Source organism: Microcaecilia unicolor, chromosome 5 (assembly GCF_901765095.1).
Source record: "Microcaecilia unicolor chromosome 5, aMicUni1.1, whole genome shotgun sequence".
Classification (NCBI taxonomy): Eukaryota; Metazoa; Chordata; class Amphibia; order Gymnophiona; family Siphonopidae; genus Microcaecilia; species Microcaecilia unicolor.
In genome coordinates this window covers 221,995,728-222,023,045 of record NC_044035.1, presented here as the reverse complement: position 1 = coordinate 222,023,045, position 27,318 = coordinate 221,995,728, and the positions used below count along the sequence as shown (strand labels likewise).

Genomic DNA, 27,318 nt, shown 5'->3' with positions numbered 1-27,318 from the left:
CCCCCCCTTTCAGTATCGCCTCCCTCGGTGTCCCTATCTCAGCCCATTCAGCATTGCCTTCCTCAATGCCTCTATCTCCCCTCCCCTTTTACAGCATTGCCCCCCTCCTGTGTCCCTATCTATTCTCCCCTTTTCAGCACTGCCCCCTTCCATGTCCTTACCTACTCTCCCCTTTTTCAGCATCACTCCCTTCTGTGTTCCTATCTACCCCCTTTCAGTATCACCCCCTTCTGTGTCCCTATCTACCCCCTTTCAGTAACGCCCCCTTCTGTGTCCCTATCTACCCCCTTTCAGTATCACCCCCTTCTGTGTTCCTATCTACCTCCCTTTGAGTATCATCCTCTTCTGTGTCCCTATCTCCCCTGTCCTCTTTCAGCATTGCCCGCTCTGCATCCCTATCCTTGTAGTTCCTGCCTACCTCTTCTCTATGTCCCTGTTTAACCCCATGTTCAACTTATCCCTTCTCTTTCATTGTTCACGCACCCTGTAGCACATATCTTCCCCCCCCCCCCCCCGCACACACACACACACACACACACACACACACACTGTGGTATGGCATCTTTCCAAACCCTCCCACCACAATATATCGTATTTCCACACACACACCCTCCCCGCTGCAGTATGGCATCTTTCCAACCTCCCCCCTGCCACAGTATGGCATCTTTCCAACCTCCCCTCCCCCGACGCAGTATGGCATCTTTCCACCACCCCCATGGTATGGCATCTTTATAGACCCTCCCCCATACCCCCTGATATGGCATCTCTCTTTCCCTCTCTCTCTTCCCCGGTGAGTTCTACATCTATCCCTCTCCCTTCCTCCTCCTCCCCCCCCCCCCCCCCCCCCAGCCCAGTCCATGCTTTTTCTAGTGTCTTCGGTGACTTGGCTGCTACAGCAATAAAGACAGGCTGCCAAAGTCGGGGCTTTCCTTCTGCGAGTCCCACCTACCTTGTTTCAATGGGAAGGCCCTGACACTGGCAGACTGTCTTAATGGATGCTGTGGCTGAGTCGCCAAAATAAGACACTAGTAAAAGTACGGCGGGTTGCGAGGGGTCAGAAGGAATGGAGAGGGATAGATGTAGCCAGGGAAGAGAAAGGAAGAGAGAGAGAGACAGAGAGAGAGAGAGAGAGAGAGAGAGGGTCAGTCAGGGCTTTAATGTACCAATGGGCAATTGTGTGGCTGGGCCCCCTTTATGCAAGGGTCCAGAGCAGCTGCCCCTTTTGCCCATTGGTAAAAGTGGCCCTGGTCACGCCTCTCACCTGGTTCAAGAAGCCACTAGAGTCCTGCATCATGCTGTGCCTGAGAGTCTTGTGAGCAAGGCTGCTGCACTTCCCTTTTATAGCCCTGGATGGAGCACTGACAGATGACCTCACTTCCTGGCTGGGGATATATAAGGAAGTGCTCTACACTCCTCCAGTGCTTCAGCAATAGGCTTCCAGAGTTGTACTGCTCCAGTGTTCGTTACCTGGCCAGTTCCTGCTTCCAGTCCTGTTTGTTCCTGCTTGTTCCAGCCCTGCTTCTTCCCACTTCCGGCCCTGCTTGTTCCAGCCCTTTTTGTTCCTACTTCCAGCCCTGCTTGTTCCAGTCTTCCAGCCTTGCTGTTCCAGCTACTTCCTGGCCTCAACTCCATCAGGCCAGCCCCCAAAGGCTCTTTTCAGAGCCACCCCCAAGGGATCTTTTCAGATCCATCCTCTTGACTGCTCCAGTCTTGTTCCAGCCAGTCTGCTAGGCTCTGCCTAGTCCTAAGCTTCAGCCAGTCCAAGTCAGGTCCTACCTTCTCCAGCTTCTGGACTCTGCCAGTCGGTCCCATCAGCAACTGTTAATGATGGCCTGCACAGCATTTACACCGCACAGGTAGAGCCAATCTCATCACAGCCCAAGGACATACCTTCCTCATCCATGACAGTCATAGAGGATAGCCCCAGGTGAAAGCATTTGCAGGAGCTTATACAGGCAGGGATTATCTCTGAGTCCCATAGCTCATATGCTTTACCTATTCTAGTAGTAAGGAAAAAGGATGGATCAGTTAGACTTTGTGTTGATTATTGCAGTCTGAACTCCAGGACCACTCCTGATCAGTACACTTCCCCCTGAAATGGTTCTCTGTTTTAGATCTGCCTAGTGGGTATTACTAAATACCCATGAATGAGGCAGACAAAGACAAAACTGGGTTTATATGTCCTCTGAGATTTTATCAGTTCAGCCAACTCCCTCAGGTGGTATCAGAAGTCCCTGCTACATTTCAAAAGCTGATAATTCATATCCCCCCCCCCCCCCCCCCCCCCCCACACACACACACACACACACATTTTGTCTATTTATTTATTTATTACATTTGTATCCCACATTTTCCCACCTATTTGCAGGCTCAATGTGGCTTACACAGTACCGTAAAGTTCCAGTGTATTTAGATGATCTAATTCTGTTTGTAAAGACTTTAAAAGAACATGAAAAAAGATTACTTAAGGTACTGGACCAATTTGTTTATGTTTATTAAAATAATTTGATATACCACAATTACCAGCAAAGTATCACAGCGGTTTACAAACAAATTAAAATTAAAAATATATAAACCAAGAAAAGGAACGCCATTATTTGAAAGTAAAACAAAGACATACATATTAAAAGAATCACATCAAACCTTACAGGAGTCCATTCAGTCCACCACTTAACCTACCTCTAATGTCACACCGAAGGCGCAATGGAAAAAAATGGGTTTTTAACAAGATCTTACATTTTACAAAAGATAATTTAGAATGAACCTCCCAAGGAAAGTTGTTCCAAAGTTTAAGAGTTACAAAGAAGAAGACAGACTTCCACATAGAGCCATAATGGGCAGATTTAGGAAAAGGCAAGACAAGACGGTTAGTGTCCAGTGATTGAAAAGCTTGATCTGGTGTATAAGGAATCACTACAGAATGTAGATATGAAAGAGATCCTAAGTGTAAAGACTTGTGAGCAAGAGAAAGAACTTTAAACCAAGAATGATTATTCAACAGGTAGCCAGTGTAGTTGCTTGAGGAGGAGAGAAACCGCGCACAAGTATTCTGTAATTTTTTGTAATTGAATATTTGGAAGATTCATATAGAGTTACAGTAGTGGATCTGAGAAATAATCAAGGTATGAATCAAAGTGTGAAGAGACTAAAAATTTAAAAAATTACAGTTGGTACGTAACCGATGAAGAGAAAGAAAGCCCCATTTGAAAACCTGGGAAATCTGGTCTACAAAAGAAAGACGGGAGTCAATAATGACCCCTAAATAATAAAAGGCTTTGACTGTAAAAAGGGGGATGCCAAAGAGAACTGAGTTTATGGATGGTGGAGTTAACATGCCAATAATCTAGCAAGCTGTTGTCTTGGAAGGGTTTAAGACAAGTTTGTTAGTAAGAATCCATTGTGATAGAGAAGAGAGACAAAGCTGCAATGGTAAGATAGCAACAGAATCTTGAAAAGTAGGAAAAAGTAAAAGAATATTATCTGCATATATAAAGAACCAAATATTGAAATCCTGGAGTAAATTTGTTAATGGGCCAAAAAATATATGTTGAAAAGTAAATGTGATAACAAAGAATGCTGAGGAACCCCACAGGAAACGGTGTGGGGGAGGAAGTTGAAAGCTGAGCCTTTACTGAAAAAGAATGATCTGAGAGATAGGAAGAAAACCAGAATAGAACAGCACCCAACAGCCCTAGTGAGTGGTCGAGAAAGAAGGAGAGCGTGACCAACAAGATCAAAGGCAGCAAATAGATTTAATGACACCAGCAGAACAATTATTCCAGCATCAAGGTAATGGTAAAAACTATCATTGGATAAACGTAAATTTTATCAAGCAGAAGTTAAATATGTGGGGCATGTCTCCAGAAATGGAATGGCCAGGCCACGGACCTTGACAAGGTAGCGCTCTCACTACCACATCCATCTCCATAGAAGCCAACTTTTCAAAATGATTGGGGGTGCTGAACACAACCCAATAGTCTCCCTCCATTTTGTATCCCTTTCCTTATTCAAAACATAACTCTTCACTCTTCTATATAAACATCTCTAAAGAGAGTTTTCCTTCTCAGTTCAAAATTACCAGTCAATGTAAAAAAAAAAAGAAAAACATATCCAAAGGGAGAAAACACACCATCAACTCTGCCAGAAAAATAAACCCATAGAAGCTAAACCTCACTGTTCACAAATCACTACTTTCCTCTCTTATACTGTGGAACATGCGGGAATTCCCATTAAATATGTAACCAAGAACTTCTTGGTTAGGTAGGGGTGGGCAAAGATTCAATTTCAATCATAATTAATTGTGTGATTAATTTTAATCACATGATTAATCGTGCTTAATCATGACAGATTCTCTCATGACCCCCTCCCCATCCTCTCCCTCATTTTCTCTTATGCCCCCTCCCCAGCCCTCACCCAGATTCTCTCACGCTCCCCTTCCCAGTCTCTCCCCCAGTTTCTCTAATGCCTCCTCCATCCCCAGCCTTCATCCAGATTCTCTCATGCCCCCTCCCCAGCCTCTCCCCTAGTTTCTCTCACGCCCCCCTCCATCCCCAGCCTTCATCCAGATTCTCTCATGACCCCCTCCCCAGCCTCTCCCCCAATTTCACTCATCCCCTTCCCTCCCCAGCCCTCATCCAGATTCTCTCATGCCCCCTGCCCCCTTCCCAACTTCTTCTTCTCCTCTCATGCCCCTCCCTCCCCAGTCTTTATCCAGATTCTCTCATACCCTCCCCTGCGTTTACAGCATGGTTTGGGATCTGGATTTTTGCTCCTTCCTCAGTGCTCCCTGTCTCCCCTGTAGGGCTGAGCTCTGCAGATACTTGAGTCATTCCCCAACTTCTTGCACTGCAGTGGCTCAAGGAAACAAGGAGCACCAAGGAAGGAGAAAAGGAGCCCTGATGGCTGCTGTAGAGGTAAAAGTAGAACGTGGGGAGCTTGTCAGCGACAGCATTAAAATATTAACATGTTAATACAGTTATTAACGTGTTAATTGCCCACCCCATCCCATACCAAGAACTAAAACATATTGCTATTTCATCAGCCAGTCGTGACTCCAGTCCTCTGGGAGGTGGGAGGCTAGGATGTCAGCTGCTGCTGCTCCTGCTGAACTCTTCCCATTGGCTGTATGTCTGGGCTGGCTCATCACATTCTTCTGCCTCACTCTCAAGCTGCACACAGTGCATACATCATACGTCTCGTCACTCTGGGAGTTTTAAAAAATTATATTCGCTTTGGGCCAGGGTCAGGCTAGGCAGGACACTTGTCTCAGAGAGGTGCAAGCAAGAATATTATCACCACCACTGGCCATGAATCTTGGAAGAGATCTTATGGTGTGGTGCTGTGCTGGGCTGGTGGCAGCATACAAAGCTCCAGCCAGCCTCTGTTGCATAGGGTCGGGCCCCAAAATATTGGGGGTGCTGGAGCACCCACAGCACCAACACAGTTGGCGCCTATGCAGCCAATAGCCCCTTTCAAACTCCTTCACCCCTTCCTAGCTCCTCTGTTCCTTTCCCAGTACTTTTTCTGTCCTTTTTTTTTTAAACCTTAATTGCTAAACATATGATTATGGCAACAAATGTAAAATTGCCATGTCAATAAAGTTATGTGACTCAGTTTCTCTCTGTTGCTTTTCCCCACCCTATTGGCTGCTTCAGGCAGGAAGTGCCTCTATCCTTGGTTAAAGCAGCTTCCTCCCCTGAAGCCCATCAGCCAGACAACATTCAGCCAATATGTTTATATTTGTTACAACATTTAGTATACCATTTAGCTAAATAATAGATCAAAGTGGTTTACAATAAAATATTAAAAATCACACATATAGACTAGATAAGGGAACTCCAAATATAGATAGGAACATTTCTCAGTCATACAATAAAACAAATATGTACATATTGATAGCATACAGATGCATCCAGTAGTGATTCATACCCTCACTAATCTGGCAAAGTAAATGCTATTTTAAAATATATGTTTTAAGCTGAATCTTAAAGTTATTCAAAGATTTTTCCTTCTGTAGGAAAATCAGCATGCCATTCCAAAGTGCTGGGGCCAACCAAAAAAGAAAAAAGCGCTTGTTGCCAGCCATGCCTTAGAGGCATGAGGTATAACCATCCTATTGTCTCCCAGTGATCTAGGAGACCTACTAGGGACATGGAGAACTGCCAATGATGACAGATAAGATGAAATATGTTCAAACAATACTCTGTGAGTCAAAATAAGTATTTTAAATCCAACTTGGTATTTTATTGGAAACCAAGTTCTGAGGAAGAGATCTTGAAAACTAATAAGATATCATCCACATAAAGGTAAACACTAATCCCAGAGTCCTGAATGAGAGTAGCCAACAGGCTTGAAAAGATATTAAACAGAACTGGCAATGAGGTTGAGCCCTGAGGTACTCCACATTCCAAAGTCTTATTATCTGATAGTTTGTCTCCACAGATCACCCAAAATTATGATTCAATAAAAATGATTTAAACCAAGCTAATATGCTACCTCCAATCCCAATGGAACACATTCTATGAAAAAGCAAATATGATCAACTAATTCAAAGGTGGAACTAAGGTCTAAAAAGACTGTAAGAGCCAAGTGTCCACTATCTAATATACTACAGTGCAATCTGGTTTAGCGCAAAGGTTCTGGACTAGATTTTTACTTGCACTTAACCGGAGTGTGCACATAACCGAAGTTACCTTTTTCTGTACAGTGTTTTGTCCATTTGTGTTGTAGACAAGGTTCAGCAGGTCATAATAATATTCATAACTCTGGCAACCATTACCCTCTAGATATGCTCTTACTATGTTCAAGCTTTGTAATGTAGCAGCAAATTTCACAGTGCGTCTTCCTTTACATTCACTGCCAACTTCCACCCCCACTGGCTCATCAACTGTGACTCCAACATCCTCAGCCACAGACTGCAACTCTGAGCAAATCTCTTCATCGTCTATACCCACAAATGTCCGCCGGTCGTCAGACAGCCACATAGCGGTCAAACTCCTCTGGAGTAACTCCTGCTGGGAGTTCCACAGTGGATGCAGGATTCTCATCATCATAGCATTCTTTCATAAAGCTAGCCTGTCCGTAGCAGTTGACAATTGTACTTCGGGTAACACGATGCCAGGCCTCCTTCTGCATGTGTAGTGAGTCCAGTAGGCTTAGCTTGCAAGCCAACTTGGCCACTCCCTTGCCAATGTTTTCATTATTGTCCATTGTCCTCATCAGATGGTGCAGCACCAGCACTCTAATGCTTATTGAAATTGGCTATGATACCCTGATTCATTAGCTGGATAAGTGAAATTGTGTTGGGTGATGGGAACACAACCTTAACATTTGATAGTGTAATGTCAGTGCTGCACAGTTGTCACATAGCATCAAATTTTCACGTTTCTGCCTGCGCATTGTGTTATCCAATCTTTTCAGCTATTGCAGCCAAATTTCTCGGGTCACCCAAGCATTTTTGTTTGCCTCATAGGCCACTGGGAGTTGTTTAACATTCTTGAAGCAATGTGGCTGTTTACTTTTCCCGATTTTTAGTGACTCCAATTTTTCACTTCCATTCATGTTGCATGAGAATAGCAGTGTTAATCTTTCCTTTGGCACTTTTGTTCTGACCACCTCAGCCTGCTTGAATACCAGTGGAATAGCTCTCCAATAAAGACCTGTTTCATCTGCATTAAAAATGTCACATGGTTGGTAATCTTTCATGATACCCAGTAGAACATTTGATACCCACCTCTTCACACCCATCTCATCTGCATCTTGTTTTTCACCATGCTGTTTCTTAAACTTAATATTGTGTCTTACTTTCCATTGCTCTAGTCATCCAACAATTGAACTGAAATCATCCAATCCAAGGTTTTTTCCCAAATGACTGGCTTTCTCCAACAGGAAGCTGACAGCTTCTCGCTTGTGAAAACCAGCGAAGAAAAGCTTCTTCTACATCTTCTGCTTTTCCAGTTCTCTTGTGTTTCCTTTCAGAATTGGTGTTGTTCTGCCAATCCTCAAGAAGCTTGTCCTTCTGCTTGTAGATGTGTGATATTTGGCTTGGATGCACCCCATTCTCTTTTGCAGTGAAAGACTGACATTCCTTATTGTCCAGTCTTTTTATAATATTGGTCCTTTCTGTGAGTGACAGCGCTTTACACATGCCTGGTGACATGGCCATTACTGTACAGGCAGAGTGTTTTTGGTGCTCAATTCAACTTTACAGGTCACACTTTTGGTATTCTGCCGCCACTACAGCCCACAGTTTTGGTACAGAATCAAACTTGCATTTAGGTGTTCGGTTCAACTTTCAGGCCACACTTTTGGTATTCTGCCACCACTACAGCCCCCAGTTTTGGTACAGATGCAGAATCAAACTTGAATTTAGGTGCTTGCCTTAACTTCACAGCCCACAGTATTGAAAGAGATGTTGAATCAAGCAGGCAAGAAAGAACATGGCGGTCACATGACCTCTTCACTCTGGACATCACAAGTTACTAGCCAATAAAGGAGAGAGTGGAAAGAGGGAGGACCTGAATGGATTACTTTCCTATTAATTATGCCCTGTGTGTGTGTCAGGCTTTCAAGGCAGAAACTAGGTTCATGAGCCCTTGGGCCACTGCCGTGGAGCAGCAGTGGCAGGCAAAACCACCCCACACCAGAGACAAGGCAGAACTCTGACAGAAACAGCTAGACTTCACCTGCACTTGGCCGCCCTTCCCCAGGAGTTGAGCCCCTGGGTGCAGGCAGTCGGCAGGACTTACCGAAAAGGGCAGGCACTGGATACCAACTAGGCTGAACAGGGACTGAAGGTCAGAGGGGAAAGGAATATACATGGGCAGCAAGGCAGGAAACTGGGCTAGGACTCACAGACAGACAATACTACACAAAGCAGGAAATGGACAAGCTAAAGGACAGGAACTGAAAGCTGCCACGCAGCCACTGAATCAGGGTACAAATACTGACAGACAAGAGACAGGACTGAAAGCTGCAGAGCAGCCACTAAAACAGGGACACAGACAAACAGAAACTAGACAAGGAAACAGACCAGAAACAAGACTAGGGAAATAAGCAAATAAACCTAAGCTAAACTACACACAGACTAACTAGAATCAGACAAGGAACAATACAAGAAACCAGACTAGGCAGAGGTGCAACAAAGCACCAACAAACCAGGGACCTTAGACGATGCAAAGGCAAACTCAGGTTTCCAGGTGGTAATAAACCCATCAGCAGCTGAAACTCAGATGCAGCAATCAGGAGGCAGCTACGAGTGAGGCTAGCTGCCAAACTTCAAACCAAGTCTGGAGGGCTGGAATATCTGGACCGGACCAGAAAGAAAGTCTGGAAAGTCTACGGCAGCCACCGATTCTGGCCACCAGAGGGCAAGAGGAACACAAACCAAGACACAGGCAGAAAGCATACTGAAGCACATAGAGGCTTAACACACACAGGTGCAGTATAGTGGAGTAATCAGAGCCATGCTGGGAGCAGCCAGCATACAGAGACAGAACTAACTCAGGAAGAACAGACAGAAGCCAGCTCAGAAGCTGACCGCCAGAAATAAGGTGAGTCTGAGAGGGGTCACGACCACAATTGTGACAGTGTGTGGTTCTTGTTTGTACCTGAAGAGACTACTTTTCAGTTAGCTTTGTTTTCAAGCTCTGCCTGTACTATTTCTGGACGTGTGTAGTTCTTGAGAGAGTCTGTAGAAGCTCGGCTCGTTCCTGATTACTTCGTTGCTGTGCAGCTGTGTCAGCTTTTCTCTCTCTCTGCCTGCCTTTCCTTTCCCTACCCAGCTGTGTGCTGGCTGAGTTCTGGTAAGAATATTCTTTGTTTGTTTTTCCTTTTGTTTGCTGTTATCCTTTGTCTGCAGTGTTTGTTATTTGGCTCTGGTGTGCACTGCTTCTTTCTGACTTGTGTATTCCTATGAGTGGCTTCCCTTTACCCTTGAGTGCCATGTGCCCAAGCCTTGTATATTCCTATGAGTGGCTTCCCTTTACCCTTGAGTGTCGTGTGGCACAGCCTTGTGTATTCCTAAGAGTATCTTTCCCTTATCTCTGAGTGCCGTGTGGCACAACCTTGTGTATTCCTATGAGTGGCTTCCCTTTACCCTTGAGTGCTGTGTGGCACAGCCTTGTGTATTCCTAAGAGTAGTTTCCCTTTATCACTGAGTGCTGTATGTGTTCCTATGAGTGGCTTCCCTCTTCCCTGAGTGCTGTAGGGTACAGCCTAGAGTATTCCTATGAGTGGTTTCCCTCTTCCCTGAGTGCTGTAGGGTACAGCCTAGAGTGTTCCTATGAGTGGTTTCCCCTTATCCTTGAGTGCTGTGTGGCACAGCCGTGAGTGTTACTTTGTGTGGCCTTGTCTTGAGTTTTCCCTGTGTGCTTTCTGTTTGAGTCCTCTCTGTGAGGTTTCTGTGTGAATTTGAGTGGGTTGCTCTTCTGTTTAACTATGACTACTAACGCCACCCTGAGCGGCCTCTCTATGTGGCACAAGTGGGTTGTTCTTCCGTTTAGTAGTGTCTACTAGCACAGTCATGAGCTGCCTCTCTGATTGGTTCTGTTTGTGTTTGAGTGGGTGGTTCTTCTGTTTAGCTGTGACTACTAGCTCAGCCTTGAGCTACCTCTCTGTGAGGCACGAGTGGACAGCTCTTCTGTTTAGCTGGGACTACTAGCTCAGCCCTGAGCTACCTCTCTGTGTGCATTCTCTTTGTCTTGGTTAGGACTATTAATTTATAGCTGTGGTTCTAGCATAGACCTGTGCTGCCTCCCTGTGTGGTTTTCTTATTTTACTTGTAGTTTCTACCATGTGAGTCTAAGTGGGGTTGTCCTTTCCCCTTTAGTTTCTTTGTGCCTGTGTGTAGGGTCTTTTGGCCCCTTGCTTGTGGCTCTGTTTAGTGCAGGGTGTGTGCACTGCTTGAGTAGTACTTGCTCAAGACATTCCATTTTGTTTCTTCTCCCCTCTCTCTGGTTTGAGTGGGTTCCAGTTCGGCCTTGCGACCTCTTTGTTCCTGGTTCCTGCTTTAGTCAAGTTCTTATCTGGTTTTCGCTTTAGCCAGGTTCTGGTTTCACCTTGTCTTGAGTGTGCTCTGTCTATTTGCCATGTCTGGTATCTTGTCTGATTTAGTGTCTGGTTCACCTCTGCTCTGCGCCTTCCCAGAGGACTTGTCTGCTGCAGCACTGGCTGCAGCCCAAGGGCTCACCATTCCAGGTTCCATGACACGCTCACACAGCATCAGGACTTTACAAGCCCTGGAGCGAATGAGGAAAATTGCAATTAAATGGAGTGAAGCTGTAAAAAATGTGACTCAGGACATTGCACTTAAGTGGAGTATGCGCTTATTGCTGGTGTGCCAAACCGGAGTAAGTTAACATTGGAATGAATGAGAGAAATTTGGGACTGTAAGTTTCTATTACAGGTAAGTGGAGTGTAGTGTATATACTTCACTCAAAAAAACCTGCTAAAACAGTTTCCGTGCTATGATCCTTGCAAAAACCTGCTTATTTAGGGTACAAAACATTTGTGGATTCTATAAAAATAATCAAGTAATCCAATACAATACTGTTTCAAAATAGTCCAAACTACTGCCTTTTTCCAATAAGCTGGAACCTCCCCTATACTTGAGGCTATGATTTATCAGCATTAATGCTAATTCTAATAAACCATCTTTGGAAATAGAAAGCCATTTAGATGGAATTGGATGTAACTACAATAATTAGCATGCATCTTGGCAAAGATCTTGGAAAGTACATCAATGATGGTAATTGAAAAGTATTCCATCTAGACAGTACCCGGTGAATAGCCACATGGACAGTTCCCACCCACCAATTGCCCTTACGACAATTCCCTTCTAGGCTAATTTCCCTTTGATAATTTCCCACCCAAGGGTGTCAGTTTCCCCCGGTTAATTCCCACCCTCAGCAGACTTCAGTTCTACAATACTAGTCTTACCTGCATTTCTGCGGCTGGTTTTCAGTTTCTGTTTTTTAGTTTCTGTCCCACAAGTTTTTCGTTGTGCAGTGCTGGGCCTGGATTAGGCAGTCTTTGAGTATGGCTGCCACTGGAATTTGTTTGTCTGACTACTGTTTCATTTGGTTAATAAAGGATTTAGATATGTGTGTTCAGTAGTTACATAGGTCACTTTTTTGTGGTTTTACAATCTGTAAAAGTATATTTGGCATTATATACAGTATGTTATTTGGGGGGGATTGTCCTTGCAGGAGGGGTGGGAATTGGCTAGGGGGAAATTGACTTAGGTGTCAATTGTGCAGAGGGCAATTGATGGGTGAGAACTGTCTGGTGGGAATTGACCTAGAACCCATCTAGACACATCTAAACTATAATCATACATTAAACCATCACAGCATATAATGGCAGATAGAGACCGGCATGGTCCATCCAGTCTGCCCAACACGGTGACCAGAGCCATGCCCACCACTCTGTGTGGGCCCCAGTCACCCATGCTTAAATGCAGGATGTCAAGTCTCCACCATGCCAACCATATGGACAACCAAGTAAGTGCTCATGATCATATTGTATCCTGGTCAAGTTCCCCGGGCTCCTACTCTCATCCACTTCAAATGAAGTACTTCAATGGCTAACACTTCACCTGAACAAGCTCTTATCCTCTGGTTCCATCCCCCCTGACATGGGTAAAATAGTACTGTCACCCTTGCTAAAGGGCCCTGGCCTAGACACAACTCTGACTCCAAATTACCACCCAGTAGCTAGCATACCTCTTTTCTTCAAAATATTGGAATCTTACATCAGTAGCCAACTCTCATCATATCTGGAAAGATTTTCTATCTTACATCAGTCTCAATTTGGCTTCAGATCAGCACACAACACAGAATCCCTTCTGCTCACCCTAACAACGTATGTCAAACAACACCTCAGCATGGGCTATCAGGTGATTCTCCTGCAATTCAATATCTCGGCAGCCTTTGACTCGATCGATCACTCCCTACTGCTCGAATGACTCGATCAAATAGACATCTCAGGATCGGTCCTTAAATGGTTCAGAGAATTCCTGTCCAACAGAAGCTATTCAGTCAAACAGAGCCATCACCTCTCTCAATACTGGATCCCAGACTGTGGGGTCCCCCAAGGCTCCCCACTATTGCCCATACTATTCAACTTCTTTATGTCATCACTAGGCTGGATCAACCTAGGGCTGGGTGAACTCCTACTATCTTATGCTGATGATATTCTACTCTTACTACTGATCCATCATCACAATCACAACCATTCCGACCTAGTTACTTCTGGGGTGAACACAATCCAGAACCGGGCACAAATAAATAAACTGAAATTGAATGCCCAAAAGACAAAAGATTCTATGGTTCCAGAATCCTGGATCCACAATACTAGCCTAAATACTGATTGACAAAAATAATGTGCTCCCAGTTGAACCAGAAACTAAAGCACTTGGTGTTCTCCTTGACTCCTCCCTAGACATGTCCTCACACATCAACCACCTCTGGAGAAAAACCTTATTTAAGATGAGGCAATTATGTCTCATGCATCCCCTGATTGACCAGGCAGCTTTCATTCTACTGGTCCAATCACTGATTCTCACCCATCTGGACTACTCCCAGTGCTTTTTTTGTGCCAGTACAGCGTACCGGCACCTTTTTTTATCAGGCTGACAGAACTCTCTCACAGAAGTCAGAGTCTCCTGCTGAGCGGCTCCGCTGTGGCGGTGGCTGAAGTTTGTCACGTCACCAACCCCTTACCCTATCAGCTTCGGCAGACAGGCCCAGCAACAGCACGCACCCGACAGCAACAAAGAGGTCACCTGAGCAATGGCGCGTGCGTGTTGTGAAGCCAGGTCCTGCTCCTGCCTGCCTCGTGCACTGCCTTGAATCGCGCGGGACAGAAAAGAAGAACTGACGCCATCAACAAGTGCTCACCAGCACAACTGCTCCCTCCGTAAGCTCTGAAGTTGGAAAAATGCCTGCAACAGGCAGGGTACAGCTGAGCACCGGCAGTGGGGCACCCGTTTGTGCTGCTGCGCCCCTGTCCCCCCCCCCCCCCCCCCCCGTGACAAATCAGAGGGGCTGGTTCAGGGCAGCAAGCAAGCTCCTCCAGCACAGCCCACAGCCTGAGAAAGAAAACATCGGTGCTGGGTGATCTGTTTGAACTGCTGTCGTTGCCGGCGGTCTGAAAGACAAGCTTGAAGGTAGGACGCTGGAGCTTGAGAAAGAGGGGAGATGTTGGACCATGGGCGGGGTAGGGGAGTGGAGGGGGAGATACGGGACGGGGAGGAGAGTGGAAGAGAGGGAGAGAAGCTAGACCGCGGGTTGGTTCTTGGTGTGTGTGAAGGCAGTCAAATGCAAGTGTTTTGGTATCTGCTAAGGTCTGCATCTACATCTAGTAGATTAGAGAAAGCTTATGCTAAAGAATAAAGATACTGACATTTGCATCTATTTACACCAACATGATCTCTAATTTGCTCTGGAAATGATTGATGTCACAAATACAAGATTAGGGCTTCAAGAAAATGAAGTATATAAAATGTAATGCTAAGGGCACTTATGAGCCAGAAAAGGCAAACAAACAGAGAACACAATGTGGATGGCTAGATATAGTTCTGAAATTAACAAATGCTTTAGATTTTGCTTTATTACTTTTTGTTCAGAACTGATCCAGGTATAGGTAGCAGTAGTGCAGAAATAAGTGATAGCAGGAAAGATTCGTCACTGCTTGAGAAATCTTAGTAAAGCTGGGAAAGAAATAATGAAACTTCAGTTTGTAGAGGAAATGGTTTTCATCAGCTTTGTTTAGGTCTATGCTGTTTTCACCGTTTATACATTTATTTTGCACATATGAATGCATGATGCTTCACTAAAATGGATTGATTTACAAAGGAATAAAAAGGAAGGTCTTTATTTGTTCCTGAAAGTTATGTTAGTGGACCTTTTTGTGTACTTTTTTCGTCTATTCATTTTATAGCACTTTACAGTGTTTTTAAATACTATCTATAGCAGAATTATGGACTTCTACATTTTTAGGTTCTTAATGCTGCTGGAATAAGGCAGGTCAGATTGTTAGTATTATACCCAGGCACTAAGATCAGCATTATTTATTGTGACTCCATCAAGATCTTCTGATATGTAGTTCTGTGTGGAACATCCTGTTTGTTATGTTTTACCAGTAAGAGATGTTATTGGTATTCTAGGGACTGGTGTAATATTCTCAAAGATGCTTTTTATATGCTCTATGGCTGGTAAAGGGGTGTGGCTACTGTAGGGGCGGATCTATATATGGAGCGGAGCATTTATAGTAGCCCCACCCCCCAGGTTGCCCTGCATGAGTACCGGCACCTTTTTTCTTACAAAAAAAGCACTGACTACTCCAATATCCTATTCCTTGGGATCAAAGCTAGAAAGCTTAATAAACTGCAGATAATCCAGAATATGGCAGTGAGACTAATCTTCAAACTGAAAAGACATGACAGCTCACACCCTTCCTGATCAAACTACAATGGCTACCAGTTTCTGAAAGAATTAGCTTCAAGGCCACATGCTTCATCCATTAAATTCTGTACTGTATCACATCTGGCCTGCTAACCACTATATCTTCTCCATAACTAGCCAGATCTGATAGACTAAAAAATCGGCTATTCCTCTCTTCACAGCCCTACAAAGGCTCAAGATATCTGAGACAGTTCAAATCCCTCTTCCCAGTAGTGAGTACTTCCATATGGAACTCACTCCCCATTGATATCAGAACAGACAACACATACCCCTCAGCTTTAGAAAAAAACTAAAAACCTTTGCTTTCCCAAAATCCGTACTGTGACAATCCTCCCCACAGGCTCGTGTGGCCAATAATCTCGTCCCCACACAAATGTCTATGTTCCTTCTCTTCTGATGCCCATGTCAATGAAGTGTGTATTGTAACATCTTTATAAAGTAACTATTTTAAACCGCACTAAACCCTGTTTAGTTGATTTTAGCAGTACATAAGCCCTAATTTGATTTGATTATAACCAAGACTCCAAGTATTGCTGATAGTATTCAACTTACCAGTCACAATGTCTTCCCCTCCCCCCTGAGCTGCATAGCACCCTCACTCACAGCATGTGACAAAATGATCTACAATGCTGGAGTTGCTGAAGCTTCATCTCTCTTTTGCACTTTGAGGGGCACAAACCATAGAAGTCTATTCACCATCGGCCTCAGTTCCCTCAATGCTGAAGTGTCCGAATCTTCTTTCAGTCTTTTGCCATTTACAGGACACAAATTATAGAAGTCTGTCTGGCATCGGCCTCAGTTCCCACTACTCTTGCCCAAGATAACACCTTAACAGCCATGTTGTGTTTCCATCCTTTTTCTATGTAGGCATCTCCCGTGTCTATCCCATGTATTTTCAAATTTGATCACTGTTTTTAACTCTACCACCTCTCCTGAAAGGTCAATCCAGGCATCTACTACTCTCTCTGTGAAAAAGTATTTCCTCACGTTATTCCTAAGTCTACCTCAATGCAATGTCCTCTAGTTCTACTGCCCCTACATCTCTGAAAGAGGTTTATTTGAATATTAGTACCTTTCAGGTACTTAAATATCTGTATCATATCACCTCTCTTTCTCCTTTTCTCCAGTACGGTGGTTGTCAACCTTTTTTCAGTCAGGACACACCTGACAGACACTGCTCGCATATGTGACACATTTCATACATGATCCTCATGGACCTTTAGTCTGATACAGTATGGCAGTTCATGTAAATTAAATGTTAACATGACCTGCATCCACAACCCCACCCCCCAAAAAAAAAAAAAAAATACTTTTTTAAAATAATGTTCAAAAAAATTTTGGTATGGGGGGAGGGGGTTGCCGGGTTCTTGACGCCTGGATTGCCCGCTGACTATTTATAGGTAGGGTTCAAACAACATGAACCCTACCTATAAATAGGCAGCAGTACAATATTACATGGGGTCCTAAAACACCAATACACCTACTACTGATAAAACAGAACAAGTGGGGTTGCTACAGAGTTCTACACAGAAACTACATGCAAATAGAATACCACATCTCAATCACATGCAAAAACACAGACAGACCCTATAAGTATTGCCACACTGGGACAGAACAAAGGTCCATCAAGCCCAGCATCCTGTTTCCAACAGTGGCCCAAGTTCATCTTAATAATGGCTTATGGACTTTTCTTTTAGGAAGTTATCCAAACCTTTTTTAATCCTTGCTAACTGCTTTTACCACATTCTCTGGCAACGAATTCCAAAGTTTAATTACACATTGAGGGAAGAAATATTTTCTCCGATTTGCTTTACATTTACTACTTTGTAGCTTCATTGCGTGCCCCCTAGTCAGTGGTGTACCAAGGGGGGGCGGTGGGGCGGTCCGCCCCTGGTGCATGCCGCTGGGGGGGGTGCCACGCGCCGGTCAGCATCGTTCGTTTCCATGCTCCCTCTGCCCCGGAACAGGAAGTAACCTGTTCCGGGGCAGAGGGAGCATGGAAACGAACGCTGACCGGCGCGTGGCACCCCCCTCCCCCCAGCGGCGTACACCCAGGGGGTTCTTTTGCCGGGGTGGGGGGTGTCCTTTTGCCGGGGGGGGTCACGCTGCACAGGGGGGTGCTGCACCCGGGGGGGGCGGGGCGCATTGGCGATCCGCCCCGGGTGTCAGCGCCCCTAGGAACGCCACTGCCCCTAGTCCTAGTATTTTTGGAAAGCATAAACAAGCGATTCACATTTACCACTTCACTCATTAATTTATAGACTTCTATCATATCTCCCCTCAGCCGTCTTTTCTCCAAGCTGAAGAGCCCTAGCTGCTTTAGCCTTTCCTCATAGGGAAGTTATCCCATCCCCTTTATCATTTTCGTTGCCCTTCTCTGTACCTTTTCTAATTCCACTATATCTTTTTTTACATATGGTGACCAGAATTGCACACAGTATTTGAGGTGTGGTGACACTATGGAGCAATACAAAAGCATTATAACATTCTCGTTTTTGTTTTCTATTCCTTTCTGTTTATTAAAGATTTTATTTATTTATTCATTTTACATTTATATCTAACAACATAAATGTATGACAATATCAGAAATAAACATTATAAGGCATTACCTAATACCTGAATTACAATAAAGAAAAATTTTCATTACTTTTGTCCACAATTATGTGAATCAAGATCTAGGAAATAACACCAGGAAATATTCATATAATCTACTAGCAGATGGGAGACACAGACATCCACAGCCGATTTAACAGCATCCTCAAATTTACAGAAGTACCTCCAGAGGGGGTACAACTTTTTCCTTTGATTCGATAAATTCTAATAATTTCATGGGATTAAAAAAGAGGTAATTCACCAACTCAAAAGAAATACAGCATTGACAAGGAAATTTCAGAGTAAAGGTACCACCTAACTTTAGAACCCTAGACTTATAAGTCAAGAATTCTTTTCTTTTCTTTTGAGTGGTGCATGTCAAATCAGGAAAAACTTGTATCTTTTGTCCCAAGAAAGTCATTAATATGCCTGAAGTAAGACCGTAAGATATTATTACGATCAGGCTCAAGTGCGAATGTTACCAATAATGTTGTCCATTCAGAGATCAGTTCAAGAGAGGTCTCCAGGAATTCTGTTAAATTTAAATCTTTAGAAGTAGCAGCTTGAGTTTTATCTTTAGGTAATCCTAATATTCTCGTTACATATTGAGATCTCGTTATGGGGGGGGGGGGTAAGCCTCCTCAGGGATCCCCAATACCTCCTTAAAGTATTTTTTAAGCATATCTACGCGTTTATCAAAGGAGATTTCGGGAAATTTAGAAATCTCAAGTTGTTCCTTCGTCCATTATTTTCTAGAAATTCTAGCTTTCTTTCCTGGATTTCTCTTTCTTTAATTAAAGCTTCTGTTAAATTTTGTAGTTTCACAATTTCTCCTTCTGTTTTCAAAGTTTTAACACTCTGCTCTTGAAATTGGTCGAACAATACCTGATTAGATTTTTTAAAATCAGTTATTCACTCTTAAATGAAGTATTCATCAAAAGTAAAGTATTGTTCATGCCCTGGATGGCATCCCATAATGTGTTCATAGTCACCACTGCTGGTCTTGTTAACCCTCCGGTACTCACGGTTCTGATCTCCTGGGCACTAGAAGCAGTTCCATGAAAGGATTCCTGCGTTGATGTCTCTTTGCCTGGGGTAGAAGTACTCATGGATCCTCCTTCTACAAGCGTCGAGGTTCTAGGAAGCTCCAAGGCCTCTAAACGCCGTGACCCCACGAGTAGTGAATCGCCTCCGGGTCGCGGAGGTGCGGTAAGAGATGGAGGACTTAGCGTCACTCCTTCAATGCTGCATTCGGCCCTCAAAGGGACCAAATCAATCAAAGTGGTTGTTTGCGCTCCAGGGTCTCCATCCAAAAGCTCTCCAAAGTCATCTGGCGAAGGACAGGGGTTGATGGTGGAACCGCGGAGGTAGGAACCACCGTTTTCCCCTTTCTCTTCCCCATCTCAATATCAGGAAGATTGAACCTACGTCAAGACGTTTGTTAGTAGCTCAGGAGCTACAGATCCCGACATCCGCTCCTGACGCCATCTTGATTCAGGTGTGATTCCTTTCCTAATAATATCTAACATTCTATTTGCTTTCTTAGCTGCCACAGCAAGCTGGTCGATGACATCTAATGTGGAGCATTGAATCACATAGCTATAGTTCGGGTTTCTCTTTAACACATGCATCACTTTGCACTTGCTCACAATAAACATCATCTGCCACTTGGATGCCATTCAAGTCTCCCAGTCTCGTAAGGTCCTCTTGTAATTTTTCACAATCTTCTTGCGATTTAATAATTTTGAATAACTTTGTGTAGTCAACAAATTTAATTACCTCACTAGTTACTCCCATTTCTAGATCATTTACAAATATGTTAAAAAAACAGTGGTCCCTGCAGAACCCCACTATCTACCCTTCTCCATTGAGAATACTGACCATTTAACCCTACTCTCTGTGTTCTATCTTTTAACCAGTTTTTAATTCACAATAGGACACTACCTCCTATCCCATGACTCTCCAATTTCCTCTGGAGTCTTTCATGAGGTACTTTGTCAAAGCCTTTTGAAAATCCAGATACACAATATCAACCGGCCCACCTTTATCCACATTTGTTCACCCTTTCAAAGAAATGTAATAGATTGGTGAGGCAAGATTTCCCTTCATTAAATCCATGTTGGCTTTGTCTCATTAATCCATGCTTTTGAATATGCACTGTATTTTGTTCTTTATAATAGTCTCTACCATTTTGCCTGGCACCAACATCAGGCTCACTTTTTTAAAAACTCGGCATTACATTGGCCACCCTCCAATCTTCCGGTACCACGTAGATGTTCAGGCTTATTTTCAAAAGAGAAGGGCGCCCATCTTCCGACACAAATCGGGAGATGGACGTCCTTCTCTCAGGGTCGCCCAAATCGGCATAATCGAAAGCCAATTTTGGGCGCCCTCAACTGCTTTCCGTTGCAGGGATGACCAAAGTTCCCAGGGGCATGTCGGAGGCGTAGGAAAGGTGGGACTGGGGCGTACTTAACAGATGGGCGTCCTTGGCCGATAATGGAAAAAAGAAGGGCGTCCCTGATGAGCACTTGGCCGACTTTACTTGGTCCATTTCTTTTCACCACCAAGCCTCAAAAAGGTGCCCGAACTGACCAGATGACCACCGAAGGGAATCGGGGATGACCTCCCCTTACTCTCCCAGTGGTCAATAACCCCCTTCCACCCTAAAAAAAACTTATTTTTTGCCAGCCTCAAATGTCATACCCAGCTACCTGACAGCAGTATGCAGGTCCGTGGAGCAGTTTTAGTGGGTGCAGTACACTTCAGCCAGGCGGACCCAGGACCATTCCCCCCTACCTGTTACACTTGTGGTGGTAAATGGGAGCCCTTCAAAATCCACCCAAAACCCACTGTACCCACATAGAGGTGCCCCCCCTTCACCCCTTAGAGCTATGGTAGTGTTGTACAGTTGTGGGGAATGGGGTTGGGGGGCTCATGACCCAAGGTAAGGGAGCTATTGTTGCGTTCTCGAGGGCCTTGGCATTCTGTCAGGTCCTCGAGGCAGGACTGGAGTTTGTGAGCCCTTGGGCCACTGCCGAGGAGCGGCAGCGGCAGGCAAGACCACCTCGGGACTAGAAACACAGAAGAGCAGTACTGGAACTCTGGACTGGAGTAGTAGAAGGCAGGCAACTAGAACAGATGAGACAGGAACAGCTTCACCTGCACCTAGCCACCGTTCCTCTGGAGTTGAGCTCCGAAGTGCAGGCGGCCGGCAGGACTTGCAGGATAAGGCAGGAACTGAAGATCCAGAGGACCCACCCTGGGTCTGGGATACACGAGGGTGACAGGGCACAGAACTAGACTCAGACAGTGTGCTGCTGCACAGCCACTAGCAAGACCCAGAAGACAGACCAAGGAACACAAGGTGTACAGAAGCTAGCAGGAGCAAGGACTAGGACAGCAACACACTAGGCAGAACGGGGATCCGAGAATACCCACAGGTACACCCTCTAGCTAGGTGGAGACAGGAATAATCACCCAGGAAAACACACTAGCCAGACAGATACAGGATTCAGGATATACCCTCAAGATATACAAGCAGGGTAGACACACAGGCTAGGCAAGGCAGGGTTCAGGGTAAAGAGAGCAAACCAGGAATAACAGGCCAAGGGTCTTAGGCAGGCAGCACAGCAAACAGAGTAACCAGGAAGAACAGGCCAAGGGTCTGAAGCCACAGCCGTTCCACACACTGACTGGGGAACCCACAAAGGCTGAGGCTTCGCATACAGACAGAGAACCAACCCAGACAAAGGCTTCATCCCAACCCAGGGTAAGCCAGGAACAGAGGCTTCATCCCAGCACAGGGTAAGCCTGGAGCAGAGGCTTCACCCCGATCACAGGGTAAGCCAGGAACAGAGGCTTCACCCCAAACACAGGGTAAGCCAGGAAGGACCCGCAGTCCACAGACAGACAACGGCAGGGAAGACCCCTCACGGAAGGACAACAGAGACACAGACACAGAAAGAAACTGGGCTGGAACCCAGAGAGAGGCTCAGCAGTAGTGCAGCAGACACTTACTAACCTGACCTGGCCTAAGAGCATAACACTTATGCAAAGGCCCGGAATGCCAGCACAGCACTTCCTTATGAAGGCTCTCACTGATGAGGTCACCAGCAGCAGGACAGAAGCAGGAAGTACCTTGACCCCAAAGAGAGGCTTGACACACATAGGAAGTGAGCCCACAGGAAAGACAAGCAGGAGCCATCTTGGAAGCTGGCATAGAGCCGGTGGCAGCCATCTTAGATGCTGGCTCCCTAGAGAGGCATAGCCCACACAGGTGAGGTCTAGTGAAGCAATCAGGTTCATGCTGGAAGCAGCCAGCACACCAGGACAGAGACAAGACTAACACAAACACAGAGAGAAGCCAGCAGAGCTGCTGACCCCCAGAAAGAAGGTAAGGTTGAGGGTGGTCAGGGCCACAGACGTGACAGCTATGCACCTGGAAGCAATTTGTGAAGTCCACTGCAGTGGCCCCTAGGGTGCCCGGTTGGTGTCCTGACATGTGAGGGCGACCAGTGCACTATGAATGGTGGCTCTTCCCATGACCAAATGGCTTGGATTTGGTCGTTTCTGAGATGAGCGTCCTCGGTTTCCATTATCGCCGAAAACCAGGGACGACCATCTCTAAGGTCGACCTAAATGTTGGGATTTGGGCGTCCCCGACCGTATTATCGAAACGAAAGATGGACGCCCATCTTGTTTTGATAATACGGGTTTCCCCGCCCCTTCGCCGGGGCGTCCTTAGAGATGGGCGCCCTTAGAGATGGTCGTCCCCGTTCGATTATGCCCCTCCACGTATTTTGACCTGAGTAATTGCTAGAGACTTCCTTGGTAACTTTGAGGGACCAGGCCAGGAACAAGTAACGTGTGCTGCTGTACTGAGGTAATAAGGTACATAGCGGCCCTGCAGGAGCAGGCCACATGAGGACATTGTTACATTTATGGACAAGTTTTATGTTGCCTTTTTCTTCCTGCCTGTGAGTGGAACAGGACCCCTGACCAAACAGTTTTCATAAATGTTCGTTTCGTTTACCTGCAGCTGCTGTGTGGCTCTGTTTTACCTGTGCTCTGCAGTTATTATAACCATATCCTGTCACACTTCAAGAAAGACCTTCCAAGGGAGTCAGATTGTCAAATGAACATTCGCTTTTTAAAGTATCATACTCAAGACTAATCTTTAGAAAATAATAAAATCTTTTTTTTTTTAGGATTTTAGCACCCATAGTTTAAGGAATGTATAGAACCCCATTTTAGTATGTGATATTATACAATCTTGTTCCTGAGGCAGCTCTCTCCCTCTTCCTCCATAGCTCTTTCTATTAGGTGTTTGGGGGGGGGGGTGTTTGTTTTTTGTTTTTTTTACTGGTGGTGGCTATACCCCTCTATAGGTTCCCTCTGTTTTTTTTCTAATCCTTCCCTTGGTGCGTCCCAGGACAGAAATTAAGAAAAGGGACCCCCCCCCCCCCCCTGATCTCCCCACCTGCATTGCTACTACACGGTCCGGGCATCTCTTCCCCTTCTCCCCACCACCCATCTCCCTCCTTTCCTCTCACCTTGCAGTTTTCTTTAAAATGTTTACTTCCCTTCTCAGAGGGGCCCAGGAATAGCAGCCATCCTCACAAGCTGCCTCCGGCTGTCCCGAAGCATTCCCTCTGCCGCAGTCCGCCCAGGTGGATACAGAAAATTGCCTCAGAGGAGGGGTGGATCGCGGCAGAGGGCTCAGTGTAAGGGATCATCATTCATGGGTCACAGACATTTCAATTGCACCATACAGCCCAAATCCAAACTGCAGCAGCCTCCAGTATCCTAGAAACAAGCCAGATGCTAAAGAAGAGATTTAATTTACATAAACATCATATGAAAAATGCCAGTGCCAACCAGGATGTCACCTCTGTGGGACAGCACTTCACAAAACCAGAACACTGTATCAATGATTTTATGGTGAGAATACTAAAAGGAAACTTTAAGACAATCCAGGAACATAAGACCTTTGAAGTCATAGTAACATAATAGATGATGGCAGATAAAGACCTGTACGGTCATCCAGTCTGCCCAACAGGATAAAGTCAGAATGATTAAATACTCTGACACCCACCAGAAGGGACTTAACAAAGATCTGGGTTTTCTAGCCCATTATAAACCATAAAATTCTATTGCTTTTGTCACCCTCTTATCACCATGCATCTCTCCCAGCTCCCATTTTTCTCACCTTACCCACCCTACCCTCTTCCAGTAAGACTGTCATTGGAATGCTTTGATATTTCACTTATATATACTGTTATTTATTATCATTTGCTAATCAAAAATGTATTAAGTTAGTCCAATAAAAAAGGTATCATCTTATTTTCTTTTCTATGTTTTATTTTACTTCCATTTATTACCTAGAAAATAGGAACCTTTTATAAATTATTTACTGGCATGTCTAAACTGACTACAGGTTGTCATTGTTAATACGGCTTGTTATATAACAGGCTGTAAGAACAATATTTAGTTAGCCTAAAACCTAAGCTGCTGTATTTCATTCACCCTTTATGATAATGGCACATTCGAGAGAAACCAGTGTATAAGATGAGGCTGGGTATCAAGGGATACTTACTCATTAACACAATGAGCAGCTGTTACAATCCACTGAGAGGTTATGAGGGATCCTCCACATAAATGGATTCCTTGAAAGTGAAGACTGACCTGCCATGGCCACTGTCCTTCAGATGATGCATTTCCACCAACTATGCGTGATGTAAATCTGGGTCTAATGCCACACACTGTGGGAACAGAGAAAGACAATATGTGAAGCATTTGATTTACTTACATCAGTCCTCATATATATATATATATATATATATATATATATATATATATATATATATATATATATATATATACAAACATTGAACTACAATCAAACCCCTCCCACCCACAACAGTGTCATCATATAATAACCAAAAAATTAAAAAGGGAAATTAAAAAGCAAGCATTTGCCTACAACTACTACTACTTACTACTACTTATCATTTCTATAGTGCTACTAGACGTACACAGCGCTGTACACTTGAACATGAAGTAGTGCTAGGTAGTGCTAATTTTTTATACTTTCGATGCTAGGTGGCTCTCACTGTGTGTGACTATAACTGATACCAGGTCCACTTTAGAAATCAGCACTCAAGAAAAAGACCTAGCTGTCATTGTAGACATTATGCTGAAATTTTCTACCAAGTGTGCGGCGGCAGTGGCCAAAAAAACAATCAAGATGCTAGGAATTATTAGGAGAGGGATGCAAAATAAGATAAAAAATATTATAATACCTCTGTATTGCTCCATGGTGCAACCTCACTTTGAGTATTGTGTTCAACTCTGGTCGCCGAATCTCAAAAAAGATATAGCGGGATTAGAAAAGGTTCAAAGAAGAGCAACCAAAATGATAGAGGGGATGGAACTGCTCCCATAAAAGGAAAGGCTAAAGAGGTTAGGAATCTTCAGCTAGGAGAAGAGATGGCCGAGGGGGTATGTGACTGAGGTCTACAATATCCTGAGTGATGTGGAGTGGGTGGAGGTGAATCGATTTTTCACTCACTCAAAAAGCACAAAGACCATGGGACACTCAATGAAATTGCATGGAAATACTTTTAAAACAAATAGGAGGAAATATTTTTTCACTCAAACAATAGTTAAGCTCTGGAACTCGTTGCTGGAGAATGTGGTAATGACAGTTAGCGTATCTGGGTTTAAAAAAGGTTTGGACAAGTTCCTGAAGGAAAAGTCCATCATCTGTTATTGAGATGGACGTGGGGGAAGCCACTGCTTGCCCTGGGATTGATAGCATGGAATGGTACTAATAGTTGAGTTTCTGCCAGGTACTTGTGACCTGGATTTACAACTGTTAGAAAAAGGATACTGGGCAAGATAGATCACTGATCTGACCCAGTATGGCTATTCTTATGTTCTTATGACTTAAATCTAGCTGGCTAAGGGGTCCTTTTACTAAGCTCTGTTATGTGCTAAAACATGTCTAACACAAGCGTTACACAACAGTTTTTGAATATGCGTGCACTAAATAACTTTTTGTATTTTGTGTCAGAGAGTGGGCATTCCTATGCTAACAAGTTAGCATATCTACATTACTGCACACTAACTGGTTAGCACATAGATAATGAAGGAGCCCTTACTGCCTACAAAATAGGTGTCATTAAGTGCTCCACCAGTAATTAAAAAAAAATAAAGGGTTGATGCTGGATCTAGTGCTCATGAATGGAGGAAGTGTTTCCAATATCCAGGTGGGTGCCCACCTATGTAATAGTGATCACCACACGATATGGTTTGATATAAGGGCAAAAGCGATGTGCGGATGCACAAAACTCAAAGTACTGGATTTCAGACGTACTGTTTTTGATAAAATGGGAGAGTACCTGAAGAAGGAGCTGTTGGCATAGGAAGGCGTAGGAGAAGTGGAAAATTAGTGGTCAAAACTAAAGGCTGCTATAAATATGGTGACTGATCTTTACTACAGACTGGTAAGTCTCACGTCGGTGGTAGGAAAAATAAAGGAGTCACTGGTGAAAGAACGGATAGTTAACTTTCTAGAAGCCAATGGGTTACAGGACCCAAGGCAGCATGGCTTTTACCAAAGGAAAATCCTGTTACCCAATGGTGGCTTATTACAAACTCATATAAGCCACATATAATCCTATATATATGACCCATATATACCAATATACTAGATGTTAAAATAAACAAAAACTGTAGCAACAGTCTCAATTGTATATAATATTAAGGATATTGAGGCTTACTTCCCTTAGGGATGTCTCCCGTGATTTTGTGAACACTCTTCTTGTCTCCCACATCTCATTCTTACTCCATAATAAACAATCCCCTTAACCCTGGCTGAGTTTCACTATTACTTCTTCATAAGGGGAACCTACAAACACACATACGACTATACTTAAATCAAAAGTTCCTTACACAATCAAAATACATCTTTCAAGGAGCACCTAACACATATATAATTCAAAATGCTTCAAAATACTTTACAACACAAACTCTCTCTCTTTCTTACGGTCACAAACCCCAAACAGGCTCCAACAGAGCTCCGCCCACACTGGGTACAGTACGTATTTCATCACCAGCCATGCTCATTCTTAAATATCCAACGAGCGTCAAAATTAATGCCAAGAAGTGCAGAGTGATGCACTTGGGGTGTAGAAACCCAAAAGAGAGATACCGGATAGAAGAGATTAGTAAGCTCATCTCAGGAGAAAGACCTTGG

At 44.3% G+C, this 27,318-nt stretch overlaps 1 protein-coding gene across 1 annotated transcript in view; it reads right to left on the bottom strand.

Moving 5' to 3' along the window:
- TMPRSS3 (transmembrane serine protease 3) overlaps positions 1-27,318 on the bottom strand; it is a 232,497-nt gene that overhangs the window by 119,328 nt on the left and 85,851 nt on the right. Inside the window, exon 8 of the mRNA XM_030203809.1 lies at positions 24,655-24,820. Coding sequence (XP_030059669.1) covers positions 24,655-24,820 — 166 coding nt within the window. The remainder of the gene's footprint in view (positions 1-24,654; positions 24,821-27,318) is intronic.